Source organism: Belonocnema kinseyi, chromosome 5, assembly GCF_010883055.1.
Source record: "Belonocnema kinseyi isolate 2016_QV_RU_SX_M_011 chromosome 5, B_treatae_v1, whole genome shotgun sequence".
Lineage (NCBI taxonomy): Eukaryota > Metazoa > Arthropoda > Insecta > Hymenoptera > Cynipidae > Belonocnema > Belonocnema kinseyi.
Window position 1 is genome coordinate 92,518,752 of NC_046661.1, and position 15,942 is coordinate 92,534,693.

A 15,942-nucleotide genomic window follows, 5' to 3' on the forward strand; every position below is an offset into this window, starting at 1 on the left:
TATCGCTGCATCTGCGGCCAGGGCGCTCGGCTTCGTCATCAGAACTTCCAAGAATTTTACGAATATAAAAATGATTGCAAGAATATTTAATGCGTACGTAAGATCTAGGCTTGAATATGCATTTCAAGTATGGAAACAGGAAACAAGAATCAAGAATTATATGCAAAAGATTTAATTGGTTTGTCCTCTTGGAGCAAAGAGTATTCGCCTGTTGTTACTTTTTATTTAAAATCATCAGAGAAAAAGTAGATTCTCCTTTTTTAATGGATTTCCTCCAATTCAAGGCATCAAGCACTTACAGGAGGCACGATGTACCTTTCTCTTTAAAATTCCCACATACTACTATTGGCTTCAACTCACCAGTCTTCGTGGTGTGTAATCACTTTTTAATCTATTGCACACAAAAGCAAATCTAACCTTAGATATTAGATGTGTAGAAGAAAAGGCATTTGACGACATCCTCAACTAATATATATTAAATTTGCGAGTATAAATGATAAATATTATATTCATTGGTGAAAAGATGGACAAATGTATTATTATTATTAAATTTTTTGTTCTGTTTTAATTTTTGGAATTACCTTTTATATTGCTCTAAATGCCAAATATGTACCCTAACTATCTGTTTTACGGTATCGATGAAGCTATTATTTTCTTTTTCAAATTATGAATTTATATGATTAATATCTGTATCTTGGTTGCCCATTCATGATTTACCTAGGGTATTTGTTCTGAATAGAAAAAAAATACAAAATAAAAAATTCATGTATTTGGCAAAGTTTGCTCTTTTTTGTTAAAAAATGGTTAGAATAAACGTCCTGTATTCAAATAAATGTTTGAATTTTGTGGAAAATATGAATATGTTATTTTTAGTTGAGGATCCTATATATAAACACTCGTAACCTCCATTCCCTGGCGGACCGAACGAACCGAATGGAGCCTCTACAAAGTACCCGTAAAGACCCCATTGGGTCCCCATGCGGTTCCTTTAAAAAAAAAAAAAAAACAGCAAAATCAACTTCTAAATTGTTGAATTTCGGATTCTACGTTAAAATTTGCATTAGAAACTCACGCATTAATTGCAATACTTTTCCTTGCAGCGTTAAAAACTTTGAAAATTAAACTACCTGTCATTTACATGGGCCGAAGGCGTCTTCAAGTGCATCTTCTTTTAGTAGCAGTTAATAAGCGTTCCGTCGGTAACTTTTTGAATTTTGTCTGGTTGCTAGCGCCACGCAGTGGAAACCTCAGACAACAACGCTGCGATGCAAGTGAGAGAGAATTTTATTTTTAAACTTCGCGCGCAACATACTACTTGATCTATTATGGATGCGCTTGAAGTCACCTTCAGCAGAAGTTAATGACACATTTTCTTTAATTTTTAACACTGCAAAAAAAGTATTGCGATTATTCCGTGAGTTTCTAATAGAAAATTTATCGTAGAATCCGAATTTCAACAGTTTAAAAGTTGATCTTGCTGTTTTTTCAAGTTTTTAAAAAAGGAACCGAACGGGGGAAAGGAACCTTCGGTCCGCTAGGAGGTTTATTCTATGGTGACATATTTCTTCAACGTATAAAATTAATCGAAATAAAAAACTAGATTTCTTCTTTTATCGAATACCGATAATTATTTCTGGTTTGTGTTTTTTTTTTATTTTCACTTTCAATAACAGCTGCTTATTTTTAATGAATTATGATCAAGTATAATATTTAAATTTGTTTCTCATAATTCTTCAATTGTTACATTAAATTACTAAAGATATTTTGCACCATAATGTGGTTTATTCAATGTTATAGGAATAATAATTTAAAGTTAATGTTAAAATCTAATTTTTTTGAATAATATAAGCGAATATTAAATTAATAGATATACTGTGAAATCATTAAGTTTAATAATATTATGATATAAATTATAATGAAAAATGTTATTTGGATATAAAGTTATCATAAACTAAATTACAATTAAACAAATTTATTATATTAATGTTTTAATTATGTTAGTGAATTAATACTGAAAACTTGTTATTTATATATATAAATTAAATAATAGCGTATTTTTATTTCATCGTTATCTAATCAAAATTTCTTAACTATTTAATATTGGAGCTATATTAATTCTAAATTTTAAATAATTGAGTCATTAACAAAATATATTTTTTTCACGTTTTAGTTATAATAATAATATTTTCATGATTTATATATTTGCAAATTATAAAGCTTTATAATATTATGTTATACATGCTTATAATTTTGACAATAATATTATATTCATATTTCATATTTTAAAATTATTTACAAATTTAAAATTGGTTTATTCAATGTTACAAGAATAATTTTTTTAGTTTTATCTTAAAATCTAATTTTGTTAAATCAAAGTCCATAAAGATTGTATTTAAATTGTTTAATATTTAGTAATATAAATATGTTATTTCCTCTCAGATTATGTAATTAAATAATAGCTATTACTTTCGTAATAAAAGTTTATATTCTTCTTTTAAATACTTGTATTACGCTTGTATAATGTTTTATGGTGCTTCCGATATTGTGAAATGAGTATTTAAATTCAATTTTCTAAATTCTATGTACACATATTTTAATTTTTTTAGCTTATTTAGAAGGCTTATTAATAAATTAATTGTAGAGAAAAGCAGTTTGAAATTTGAATGATAATATAATGTAAACATTATTTGAATGTTTTCATGAAAATAATAGTGTAATGCTTTTTATGTTGTGAAATGATTAATTAATTATCAACTAATTTTACCAAAACTCACATTTTCTGGAATTAGTTTACGAGTTTATTAATAACAAAACATTTTAGAAATGAAAGTTCAAATTTAAAAAAATGTATTAACTAAAAATTATATAAAGGTTTTAGTGAGAATTATAGTTTAATGCTTCTTGTTTTGTAAAATAGCTAATTGATATAAGCTGAATATTTTTTTTAGAACATTAAATTGAATAAAGATTAAAATTTATTACCTCAAATTTAAGTAGTATAAGTAACAAATAAATTAATTATTTACTTGCAGGGTATATAATAGAACATTAAATATGATTTGCATAATATACATCAATTTATTTTTAAAGTACCGTTATTTCAATTCGGTAATTTTTCGGAATTATGCTGATATTCCGAGATTAATATTTTTATTCAATTTTCAGAAGAATATGTAAAAATGTTTAAATTTTTTCCCTCAAATTAATATTAAGTCACTAAAAAATTAAATTTTTGTAAATAAAATTTAAAATCATCGAAATAAATTATTTAAGGCTTTTTATGTTGTCAACCATTTAATTCATTATTAGCTGATAATTTTCTTTATACACTTTCTCCATATTGTTTTGAATTAGTGACAAAGGTTACTAATAAATCAGAAGTATAGAAATGCTGTTTCAAAATTTAAAGAATAATATACCCATAAAGTAAACATGATTTAAATGTTTCGATGAAAATAATTGTTTCATGTTTTTTATTTTGTGAACTGGTTAATTAATTATCAACTAATTCTGCTCAAAGTGACATTTTCTGGAATTAGTTAAAAAATTGAAGATTAAATAAAATTTTAATAAATAAAAGTTCTAATTGAAAAAAAAGATATAAAGTTAAAGTTATTTGAATGTTTTATAACATAATTATATTTTAATGGTTTTCCTTTTGTAAAATGGTCAATTGATTATTAGCTAATTAACGTTTTCTGATTATTATAGTAAATAAAGATTGAAACTTAGTTCCTGAAATTAAAGTAACATAATTTAATTAATGACTTAAAGGTTCTATAATGGAATATTGAATATAATTTGAATATAAAAAGTTAATTTATATTTGCAATTATATTATTTCAATTAGATCATTTTTCAATTGATTCTGATGTACTGAAATGTGCATTTGCATTAAATTTTCAAGTCATATGGAAATACGTTTGATTTTTTTCAGAAATTAGTATCAAAAATTACCAATAAAAAAAATTTGCAAAAATGAATGTGATATTAAAAGGAAATGTAGAGTACAAATTATTTCTATGTTTAAATGGAACTGATTGTTTAATGCTTTTTATTTTGTCATTTATGAAAAAATCAATTAATTGTTAGATGACTAATTTTTTCACAACATCGAACTAGATAAAGATTCAATTATCATTTTTTTCCTAAAATTAATATTTTATGTTGTGCAATAATTTTTTCTAAACATTTTGTTGCCATATTAACATTCCAGAGTTTTTAAGAAGAAAAAAATGTTTTCTTTTTTTACATCTGGGTAATCTTTTTTTTTTTAATTTTCAAAGAGATAAGTAAAATAAAAATATCGAAAAAACTTATTTTAAGAATTAGAACAATAGAAGCGTCTGAATAATTTGGAAAGATTTTGAGATTACATCTTTTTAAACAGTTATGGAAAAATTTCAAGCAATTTTTTAATAATGAGTTCTAAGAAATCATTACCAAAAATTACAAAACGTTTCAAATTATTTCATAAAATTAAAAAAAGGGTTTAAAAGCTTTTAAAGCAACATCGCGCCATAATATATAATTTTAGAAAAAATTTCAGTAAATTTAAGAGTTATGTAGAAATTTTGAAACTATAAAAAACAATAAAAATGGATCAGATATTTTAGGACTTTTAAAAAAATTCAGGATAATGACATATATTCTTTAGGTTCCCAAAACAATTTCTTTCGATTTTGTAATTTTAAAAATGAGCTTTAGGAGAAAATTCAAAAAGATTTTGAAACATCAAATATTTCCTTAAATTTCGAAAAAGAGTAGAAGATTTTAAAGCAAAATGTTTCAATTTGGTAACATTAAAAAATAAAAAATAAAATGAACCGTAAAATTCTATTATTATAGTGAAGATTAAAGGAGAATAAAGAAGATTTTTAAACTGCAGAAGATTAAAAAAAATATAGATTGATGTGAAAGTTTTTAAACAAAAAGAAAGCTAGACGCAAGTGAAGAAATAAATGTTATTCAAGTTCTTAGGAAAATTGGGGATGTTTTGAGGTAGCGTTTTACATTTGAAATAACTTTTCAAAATTTCAAGAAAAATTCCAGACAAATAAAAATATTTTTAAGATATTAAGAGGCATTGAATATATATTTATTTTATAACGGCTCGAACTTTTCCTATTATTTTGTAAAATCCCGTAAAATATTATTTTTTTAATCTAGATTTTTTGTTGACGAATCTGAAATATTCAAAAATATTTTATCACTTCCTTCAAATTTGTAAGAAATTTTTGAATATTTTGAGCTTAATTTTTTACATTTTAAATCATTTTTCAAAATTTCAAGAAATATTTTATTAATTTAAAAATATTTTTACGAATTCAAGAGACTTTGCATAGATTAAAAATATTTTAAACCTTGGAAGTATTTCCGAAAATTTATGGAATATTAATTATTTCTTCTGAAATTGTAAAAGCCCTAAATATCTTTTGAAAAGGCTCAAATTTTTCGAATAATTTGTAAAATCCTATAAAATGAAAAATGTATATTAAAATTTATATAATTCTAAAAAAAATGCGGATGCTTCTTTCCTTGTAAATGATTTGAAAAATTGTGTAACTAAAAAAATATCAAAAAAAGCATTGTTGTATTACGTCAAAATATTGTTTAATGTATTTCTATACCGCACTTCATCCTGAAAATCTATTTTCATTCACAAAACGTCTATTACGTGTTTTAAACTAATAAAAAAAATGTTACGTAACTGCAGTTAAGGCTTGTCTACTATAAACAACAAAGAATTAAATTTTGAACATATAAGTTGAATTTTCAATCTCTAAAGATAAATTTCCAACAAAAAATTGTGATAGTTTGTATTTCAATCAAAAAAGATGAAATTTATACGAAAAAAAAAGAATTTTAAAACCAAAAAGACGAATTTTTAAGAAATAAAGATTTTTGATGCAAGAAAGAAATAAAAGTTGATATAAATTGTTGAACTTTAAGGCCAAAAGACAAATTTTTTCTACAAAAATTGATTTTTCAAACCAAAATGAAACAAACATAAAATTTTAAACCAAGGCAATTATTTTTTTTTACTAAAAAAGGGATAATTTTCAACTAAAAAAGATCAATCTTGAAAAAAAAGGAAAAGTTACATTTTCAGTTTAAAAAATTAATTTTAAACCAAAAAAAGTCTTCTCGACAAAACAGTTGAATTTTTAACTAAAGATAAAAAAAATAAAATAAAAATGTTAACAACGTAGTTTAACTTTTACCCAAGTAGTTGAATTACAAATTAAAAAAGGTTATTTTTTAACAAAATAGTTAAACATTCCACTAAAGAGTAGAATTTTCAACTAAAAATATTAATCTTCAAGAAAAAAAATTATTTCTTAACAAAGTGATTCAACAAAATCTTTCAAACAAAATATTTGAATACTCAATCAAAGCAGCGTATTTTTAATCCAACAATGATTAAATTTCTCTACAAAAAGATGAATTTCAAAAAAAAATTTTAATAGTTTAATTTTCATTCAAAAAGGATTCCAGTTGGGTTTCTAATAACAAAATATGAATTTCTAAACAAAAGAATAAGTTTCTACGAAAAAACTTGAATTTTTAATTAAAAAAAACGAACTTTTCCAACAAAATAGGATGTATTTTTTAACAAAGTAGCTAAATTTCCAACCAAATAGTTGCGTATTTTTATCCAAGAAAGATCAAATTTCATGGAGAAAAGATTTCATTTTTAACAAAAAAAAATATAAATTTTAAACAAGAAATATCATTTTTAACAAAATAGTTTAATTTTTAAACAAGCATTTTCATACAAGAATCAGTTAAATTTTCAACAAATCTGCAGAATTTTTAACCAACAAGTATGGCTTTTCAACAAAATTGTCGAATTTGCAACCAAACAGTTGTATTTTTATCAAACGAAGATGTGATTTCTTCTAAAGCAGGTAAATTCTAAAATAAAAAAGACAAATTTTCAAAAAAGAAGTTGAATTTCCAATCGAAGACTTGAATTTTAATTGAAGAAAGATGAAATTTCTTCGAAAACAAAAATTCCAACACCAAAAGGAGAATTGTTAACAATAATTTAATGTTCTGCCAAATAATAGAATTTTTAAGCAAAAAGTATGGTGTTTTAACAAGATTGTTAAATTTTAAACCGAACAGTTGCATTTCTGTCCAAGAAAAATAAAAATTCTACTAAAACGGGTGAATTTTCATCCAAAAAAGTTTCGATTGACTTTTCAGTAGAAAAATATGCATTTTAAAGCAAATGACCAATTTCCAGAAAAGTCATCCAAAAAGTAATTCAGTTGATTTATTAGCAAAAAAATATGAATTTTAAACAAAAGGTTAATTTTTTACGAAAAGAGCTGAATTTTTAACCCAAAATGATGAATTTTTAAAAAACAAAACAGTTGGATTTGCAACCAAAAAAGATGTATTTTTAGGAAAATTGTTCAATTTTCAACTAAATAATAAAATTTACAACTAAAAAGATCATCTTCAGGATAAAGTTTTTGCGAATTTGCAAAAATTACTTCTCCTACAAGTCTGATCGCGGCACTATTGAAAAGGTGGATTGTATTTCGAATTTAAGAAATTTTATTTAAATTAAAATCAAATTCTGTAAAAGTTTTTTTTTTAATGAAAAATTAATTTTATTAATTGAAAATTCAAGTATATGGTCAAAAAGGTGTGTATTTTGTAGAAAATTCGTCTTTAACTTTTTATTCAAAAATGAAACTGTTTGGTAAAAAATTAGTAAATTTATTTTCTTAAATGAAAATTTATTTACTTCATTTGGGGTTAAAAAATGTTCTTTTTTATTTAAAAAATGCAACTATTTAGTTAGCAATGTTTAAAGACGAAAAAAAATAAACTCAAAATTAAGAAAATAATTTTTGCGACATCACATCCATTGTTCAAACTGTTTAGTTCAAAATTTAAGTATTTGGTCAAAAATTTATGTATTTTATTAAAAATTCTTCTTTACTGATGGAAAGTTAATCTTCTTCCTTAAAAATTTAACTATTTCATTCAAAATTTTTAAATTAATAAAATAATATTTCCACTAACATCATATCTATTGTTTAAACTATTTAGTTAAAAATTTTATTTAAAAAATGTATGTACTTTGCTGAAAATTTGTATTTTCTGATATGAAATTAATCCTCTTGGTTAAAAATGAAACTATTTTATAAAAAAAATTGTGTTGTTTGGGAACAATTCATCTTTTTTTAACGCAAATTAAACTTGTGTATTGAAAAAGTATCGCTTTGGTTGAAAATTAAACTATTTTTTAAGAAATTAAACTGTTAGGTAGATAATTAGTATTTTTATTCTCCTAACTGAAAATTTAACTAGTCCATTTTTGATTAAAAAATGTTTTTTTTTTATTTTAACAATTCAACTCTTTAAAAAATTAATCCTCCTGTTTAAAAATTATACTGTTTCGTTCAAAATTTCTGCATTTGGTTGAGAATGCATTCTTTGTATACAAAATTAATCTTAAAAAATTAATGTAATTTATTGAAAATTTATCTTTTTAGTGAGAAATTAGTTTTATGAATTTAAAATTCAAGTATATGGTCAAAAATGTGTGTATTTTGTAGAAAATTCTATTTCTCGGATAGCAAATTAAATTTTTTGGTTGAAAATTTAAGAATTATGTTAATAAAAATTGTACATTGTTTAGAATTCATCTTTTTTGACAGAAAATTAAACTTGTTTATTGAAAATTCATTTTTGTGGTTAAAAATTTAAATAATTGGTAAAAAATTAATGTATTTTGTTTAGAATTCTATTTTTCTATAGAAAATAATGTTCTTGGTTAAAAAATGAACTATTTACTTTAAATTTCTGTATTTTGGGGAGAATTCATCTTTTCTGACAAAAAATTAATCTTGCGTATTGAAAATTCTTCTTTTTTTAAAAATTTTACTATTTGCTATGAAATTAAACTGATTTTGTAGAAACGAAAAACAAATAGAAAATAAATATTAATCAAATAAAATTTGGACTAACATCACATCCATCGTTTAAACTATTTAGTTTAAAATGTATGCAATTTGTTCAAGATTCGTCTTTTTGGTAAAAAATTAATTTTGTTGGTTAAGAATTCATCTCTATAGCTGGAAAATTTCACTATTTGGTGAAAAATATATTTATTTTGTTGGAAATTCATATTTTCTGATAAAAAGTTCCTTTATATCTTTCTCAATCTTTTTACTTCCACGCGGGAAAAAAATTCTTGTGTCGAACGAGTGAATCGAAAATATTTTAAACTCAAAGAAAGTGTCCGCTTAGATTAGGTAAAACGTTTAGTTAGTTTGAGTTAAACATGTAGTTCCTTTATATAAATTGTTCTCGTAATCACGCATTTGGATAAACTTGCTAAGTTCGAAAGTTTATTATTTTCAACACATCGAGTATAATTTTATTATCTTTAGATTAGAAAAACACTTAGCTGTTATAAAAAATATATTAACTTACAGTAGCCAATTTTTCGTCTGGTATCAAGAAAATTAATTTCCCTAAAATCCGTATAATGCATTTAGAGGTTAAGTTTGTTGTTTTTCTCGCGTTTCTTGATATTTCAATATAGTTACCGTCTACAATTGAAAAACTTGTAAATTTGTATTACAGCAACACAAACTCTATTTAATATTAACTTTCCCGCACATTTTAAGTGGTAAAAAATGTTTAATTTCTAAACTAAATCTGAACTGTTACTGCTTTCGATTAGACTGTCGCCATTTTATTTCTCTACTCCCATAATGCACCAGTGTTCTTCCAATAATTTCTTCAGGTACCTATTCTTGATATCTCTGTTAAAGATATACTTATTAGGGGTTTGACTATACGATATCCCTGATATATGGAAAATGGTCAAAGATATTAATTTTTACTGTTCCAGGGATCTTTCTAAATTCCTTCGTTCGTTTACAGCTAAATGTTTAGCTATAACCTGACAAACACGTTCTTTGACTGTTTCAGATCAAAAAAGGAACTGTGTTCTATAACAATTGTTACAAGATAGTGACAGAACTATTCTAGAACAAAAAGTTAACAGCGTTCTAGAACACTGACAAAATTGTGACCAAACTGTTCTAGAATAAAAAGGTAACAATGTTCTAGAACACTGTGACGAAATTGTGACAGATTTGTTCTCGAACTATGTGACAGCACTGTTCTGTAACAGTTGCCATGGAATTGTTCTAGAACAAACTGATCGCAGACGCTCTATAATATTGGTTTCAAGTCTATTTTAAAACTGTACCGTAACAGTGTTATATCAAAGTTCTAGAACACTATTACAAGTGTGTTCTAGAACCATTTAGAAACAAAATATATCAAAATATATCCATGGGGCATCAAAATTTCCGTCTCTCAGGATATTCCGACGGGTTATTCCTGGAATAACCCGGGACATAAATTGGGTCAAATCGAATATCCCGGGATATCCTATTGTTGTGAAGGGTACATAACACTGTTCCATATTTGATAGACAACTGTTCTAGTGTTATAGAATGTTTGTAGAACTGTTATAGAATTGTCCTAGATTTTTTACAATGCAGCGTACCAAAGTTCTAGAACTGTTACAGATCGGTTGCGTTCTAGATCTGTTTAAGATTTGATATACAACATTTGTAATTGAATTCTAGAATTGTTCTAGAAATGTTACAGATCGGTTGTCACAGCGTTCTAGAATTGTTACAGAATTGTTCTAGCGTATGGGGGATGACACAGTTACTCGCATGTTCGTAACCTGTTACTAACCTATTCTAGAACACGTGCTTTTGTGTTCTAGAACAGTTACAGATCTGTTCTATAACCTTGCTTTCTGGGAATAAGGAAGAATATCCCTGTCACAGCTCAATTTTTTTTTTACCGTGCAGGGAAGACAATAATAATAATAATAATGTCCGAGCCCAGTCTCATAATCAGCTAATCTTCTATTTTCTATTTGCAGGTCGCCGAGCAATGGTGAACAAACTCTGGTACCGAGTTTCTCGAAAATGGTCCCGCCTAAAAACGGAACCACCCCACGCCCGCCTCTTCTCCGAGTCAAGGTTTCAGGAGACAGTTGAGTCCTGGTACCTAATCTACCGATGGATCGTCTTCCTCTCCTGGGCCTCAATCATCATCTGTTCCGTTTTCAAAATTGGTAGCCACGAGCCGCGCGCAAACAACCAACTCTGGGCCATTTACCTCACAAATTGGGATCTGATTTTAGGACTGACTCAATCACTCCTGGGTGCCATCATAGTATCGCGTCGATGGAACCTCCAAAAATTAGCAAATTTCAACCCAGACAATTTAAATCTGAGTCTTTTGGAAAGAACCTACTGGTTCCTCTATGTCGTCACGTCCTCGATGGCGATTTGTGTGACAATTATTTACTGGGGCGCCGTTTTCGATCCGAAAACTCACGTTGTCGACTTCCTCAACATTCTGCTACATGTCTGCAACAGCCTTTTGATGATCGTTGATCTGTGCATTGTTAAAGTGCCCTTTATTGTAATTAGTTTCTGGTGGTGTTTGCTCGTTGCACTGGCCTATGTCCTATTTTCGGCGATTTATTTTGTCGCCGGGGGCGTCGACAAACTTGGAAATCGTTTTATTTATCCGATTCTCAACTGGGAAAAGCCGGGCATGACTCTGGGTGTTTGCTTTGGTGTCACGATTTTTTTGATCATTGTACACTGTCTGTTTTGTTTGGCGGCAAGTCTCGCGACCCGGAAATGTAGGCGGGAGAAAGATGATTCCAAATTGGATAATGTTCAGTCGATTTCGGTGAAACAGGTAGAATTGATTATCTGAGACAGTATTTGCAGTATTATTTAGTTTAGCTTGAATTACTATTATAGAAAACGCGTTCAGATTATCCTGCTCAAGTTTTGTAGACCGGACGCTTGAAGAGTGCCCAAATTATATTTTTAATCGTATTTATTTTAGAGAAGATCATCTGACTGGATGGCAATTCAATATCATTTTTATTTATTCTAATTGCCAATTTAGTTTATTTTTATTTTTCCGAATAAATTTTCGTTACAAATTCTGATGTTTGATTGTAAATTCAATTATCTAATTGAAAATGCAACTTTTTTTTTAATTCAGCGTTTTTGGTCAAACATTCAACAATTTGGTTGAAAGTTGTACTTCTTTAAAAGTTTATATTTTTAGGTCAAGATTCATCTCTTTGTTGGAATATTTAACTATTTCGTTGAAAAATAATTGATTTTTTGCTTGGAAATTAACTGTTTTTAGCTGAAAATTTAACTGTTATATTTCTGGTTCAAAATGTATCCTAATCAGTTGAAAAATCATGTGTTCTGTTAAAAAATAGTGTTTTTTTAGTAGAAAATTAATCTCTTTGGCATAAACTTGAACTATTTGATTGATTATTCATATTTTTGTATTGCTTTCATTTTTGTAAACTAAATTCAAATCCTTTTTTCGTTAAAATATTTAGATATTGAACAATTTCGTTGAAAATAAAGTTCTTTTTTTGCTTCAAAATTAACTTTTTTTAACTGAAAATTTAACTATTTTATTTCTAGTTGTAAATACAGGGGAACAAGCTGGGGCTTACATACATGGCGAGTTGAATGCTACCCGAATTGCACAACAGCAGGGGAGAAGCCAATATACAGGGGTATTTTCATATTTCGCGCCTTTAAAGTTGCATTCGGATCGGACATTCGGCCAAGTCCGTGCATCTTCGGATCAAGTTTATGATAGTTTCCATGGTTGCATTCGAATCTTCAAACGGTTATGTTCAGATTCACCTGTTTTCCCTAATCGCTGTCATTAAATGTAGGCAATGTTAATTTAAAGTTTACGCATGTAATATTTCATTCACTTTATTTGAAACATATCCTGTCTATTCATAAAATTCCTTTTTTATGCAGTAAAAATAAGCGTTAAACACAATTCACTCTTCGCCCACTGGGAGCACAGAATATTATTACTATTTTATAGTATTTCTCACTTAGCAGCCATTCTATAGTATTATTGGCACAGAAAAAAAATGGCGTTTACTTCTCAGTTCACATGTCTCACTTCATTATTAATTAAACACTTTTATTATTTTTAAATACTATATAACATAACCTATATTGTTTTGACACTTGTATCCGTTTAAAGTTTCGAACGCAACCATGGAAACTATCATAAACTTGATCCGAAGATGCACGGACTTGGCCGAATGGCCGATCCGCATGAAACTTTAAAGGCGCAAAATATTAAAACACCCCTGTACAATGGCTTCTCCCCTGCTGTTAGGCAATTCGGGTAGCATTCAACTCGCCATGTAAGTAAGCCCTAGCGTGTCCACCCTGTATATCTTTTTCAGATGAAAAATCACGTTTTCTGTTTTAAAAAATCGCGTTCTCAGTATAAAATTAATCTCTTTGGTTCAAACTTCAACTATTTGCTTGAATATTCATATATTATTATTGTGTTAATTTAAAAAAAATTAAATTAAATTAAATTTATTGATATTTAATTTTTTTGCTTGAAAATTAACTTTTTTAACTGAAAATTTTTCTTTTACATTTCCAGTTAAAAATGTATCTTTTTTAGTTAAAAAATTATGTGCTAGAACACATGATTAATTAAACTAATTAAAAATGACTTTTTAAAAATCGTGTTTTGAAGTAGAAAAATAATGACATCAGCTAAAAATTGATATTTTTCTTTAAAAATTTATCTCTTTAGCATAAACTTGAACTATTTAATTGATTATTTATATTTTTATATTGCTTTCATTTTTGTAAACTAAATTCAAATCCTTTTTTGCTTCAACATTAACTTTTTCTAACTAAAAATTTAATTATTTTATTTCTAGTTGTAAATGTATCTTTTTCAGTTGAAAAATCACGTTTTCTGTTTTAAGAAATCGCGTTTTCAGTAGAAAATTAATCTCTTGAGTTCAAACTTTAACTGTTTGGTTGAATATTCATATATTATTATTATTGTGTTAATTTTTAAAAAATTTAAATTAAATTTATTGATATTTAATTTTTTGCTTGAAAATTAACTTTTTTAACTGAAAATTTGACTTTTACATTTCCAGTTAAAAATGTATCTTTTTTAGTTGAAAAATCATGTGTTAGAACACATGATTAATTAAACTAATTAAAAAGGACTAATTAAAAATCGTGTTTTTTAGTAGAAAAATAATGACATCAGCTAAAAATTGATATTTTTCTTTAAAAAATTATCTCTTTAGCATAAACTTGAACTATTTTATTGATTATTCATATTTTTTTATTGCTTTCATTTTTGTAAGCTGAATTGAAATCCTTTTTTCGTTAAAATATTTAGATATTGAAGAATTTCGTTGAAAATAAATTTCTTTTTTTGCTTCAAAATTAACTTTTTTTAACTGAAAATTTCACTATTTTATTTCTAGATGTAAATGTATCTTTTTCAGTTGAAAAATCACGTTTTCTGTTTTAAAAAATCGCGTTTTCATTAGAAAATTAATCCCTTTGGTTCAAACTTTAACTATTTGTTTGAATATTAATATATTATGAGTGTGTTAATTTTTTTTTCTAACCTAAATTGAATTCAATTTATTGATATTTAAATTTTTTTACATGAAAATCAACTTTTTTAACTGAAAATTTAACTTTTATAATTCTAGTTAAAAATGTATTTTTTTCAGTTAAAAAATTATGTGTTCTAATTAAAAATTGTGTTTTTAGTAGAAAATTCATCTGCTTGGTTTAAAATTTAAATACTAGATTGAATATTCATATATTGTTATTGTGTTCATTTTTTAAATTTTAAATTAAATCAAATTTATTAATATTTAATTTTTTGCCTGAAAATTAACATTTTTAAACTGAAATTTTAACTTTTACATTTCCAGTTAAAAATGTATCTTTTTCAGATGAAAAATCATTTGTTCTAATTAAAAATCGTGTTTTTTAGTAGAAAATTAATGTTATCAGCTCAAAATTGATATTTTTCGTTAAAAATTTATGTCTTTGGTTTAAACTGAAAATGCAACTATTCCATAATTGGTTAAAAATATACATTTTGAATTAAAAATTCATCCTTTTGATAAAAAATTTAACTAATATTGTCCTGTGGAAAATTCATTTACGATCTTGAAAATTTTTCTTTTTGGGTAAAAAAATCATCTTTTTTTTATCAACTTTTTGACTGGAGATTGAACTATTTTGTTAAAAACTTTTATTTTTTGGTTCAAAATTTGTTTGCTTTTTGTGTTAAAATTAATTTTTTTCAACTCACAATTTAACTATTAAATTTCCATTTGAAAATATATCTTTTTTAGTTAAAAATTCATCTTTTTGGTTCAGCTTTGATTATTTGATTGAATATTCATATTTTTTACTCTGCTATTATTTTTAATTTTAATTAAAATGTTTTTCGGTCAAAATACTGAAATAATGAAAATTCAGCTTTAGAGTGCAAAATTTAACAATTTTTTTCACTGAAAATATAACTATTTCATAATTGGTTAAAAATTTATATTTTTAATTGAAAATTAATCTTTTCTATTTGAATATTCGAATATTTGGTGGAAAAATAATTTTTTTGGCGAAAATTTAACTTTTCAGGTAGAAAATGTATTCATTTTTTGTTTTGTTTAATCAACTTTTTGACTATGGATTCAAGTATTTTGTTAAAAACTTGTATTTTCGTTCAATTTAACTTGTAGAAAATTCATTTTTTTTTGTTGGAAAATTTGCTTCTTTTTTGCTTTAAAATTCATTGTTTTTAATCGAAAATTTAACTGTTACATTTCTAGTTGAAAAGGTATCTTTTTCAGTTGAAACATCACGTTTTCTGTTAGCAAAATCGTGTTTTTTTAGAAGAAAATTAATCTTATCGGTTAAAAAATTGATGTTTTTCGTTGAAAATTCATCTCTGTCGTTCAAACTTTAAATATTTGATAAAATATTCATATTTTTGCATTTCTTGCATTTTTTCTTTATC

At 25.5% G+C, this 15,942-nt stretch overlaps 1 protein-coding gene across 1 annotated transcript in view; it reads left to right on the forward strand.

The window, feature by feature from the left end:
- LOC117172774 (protein rolling stone-like) overlaps positions 1 to 12,009 on the forward strand; it is a 35,419-nt gene extending 23,410 nt beyond the window's left edge. The window contains exon 2 of the mRNA XM_033360983.1: positions 10,940 to 12,009. Coding sequence (XP_033216874.1) covers positions 10,940 to 11,790 — 851 coding nt within the window. The 3' untranslated portion in view covers positions 11,791 to 12,009. The remainder of the gene's footprint in view (positions 1 to 10,939) is intronic.
- Positions 12,010 to 15,942: the final 3,933 nt, after the last annotated feature.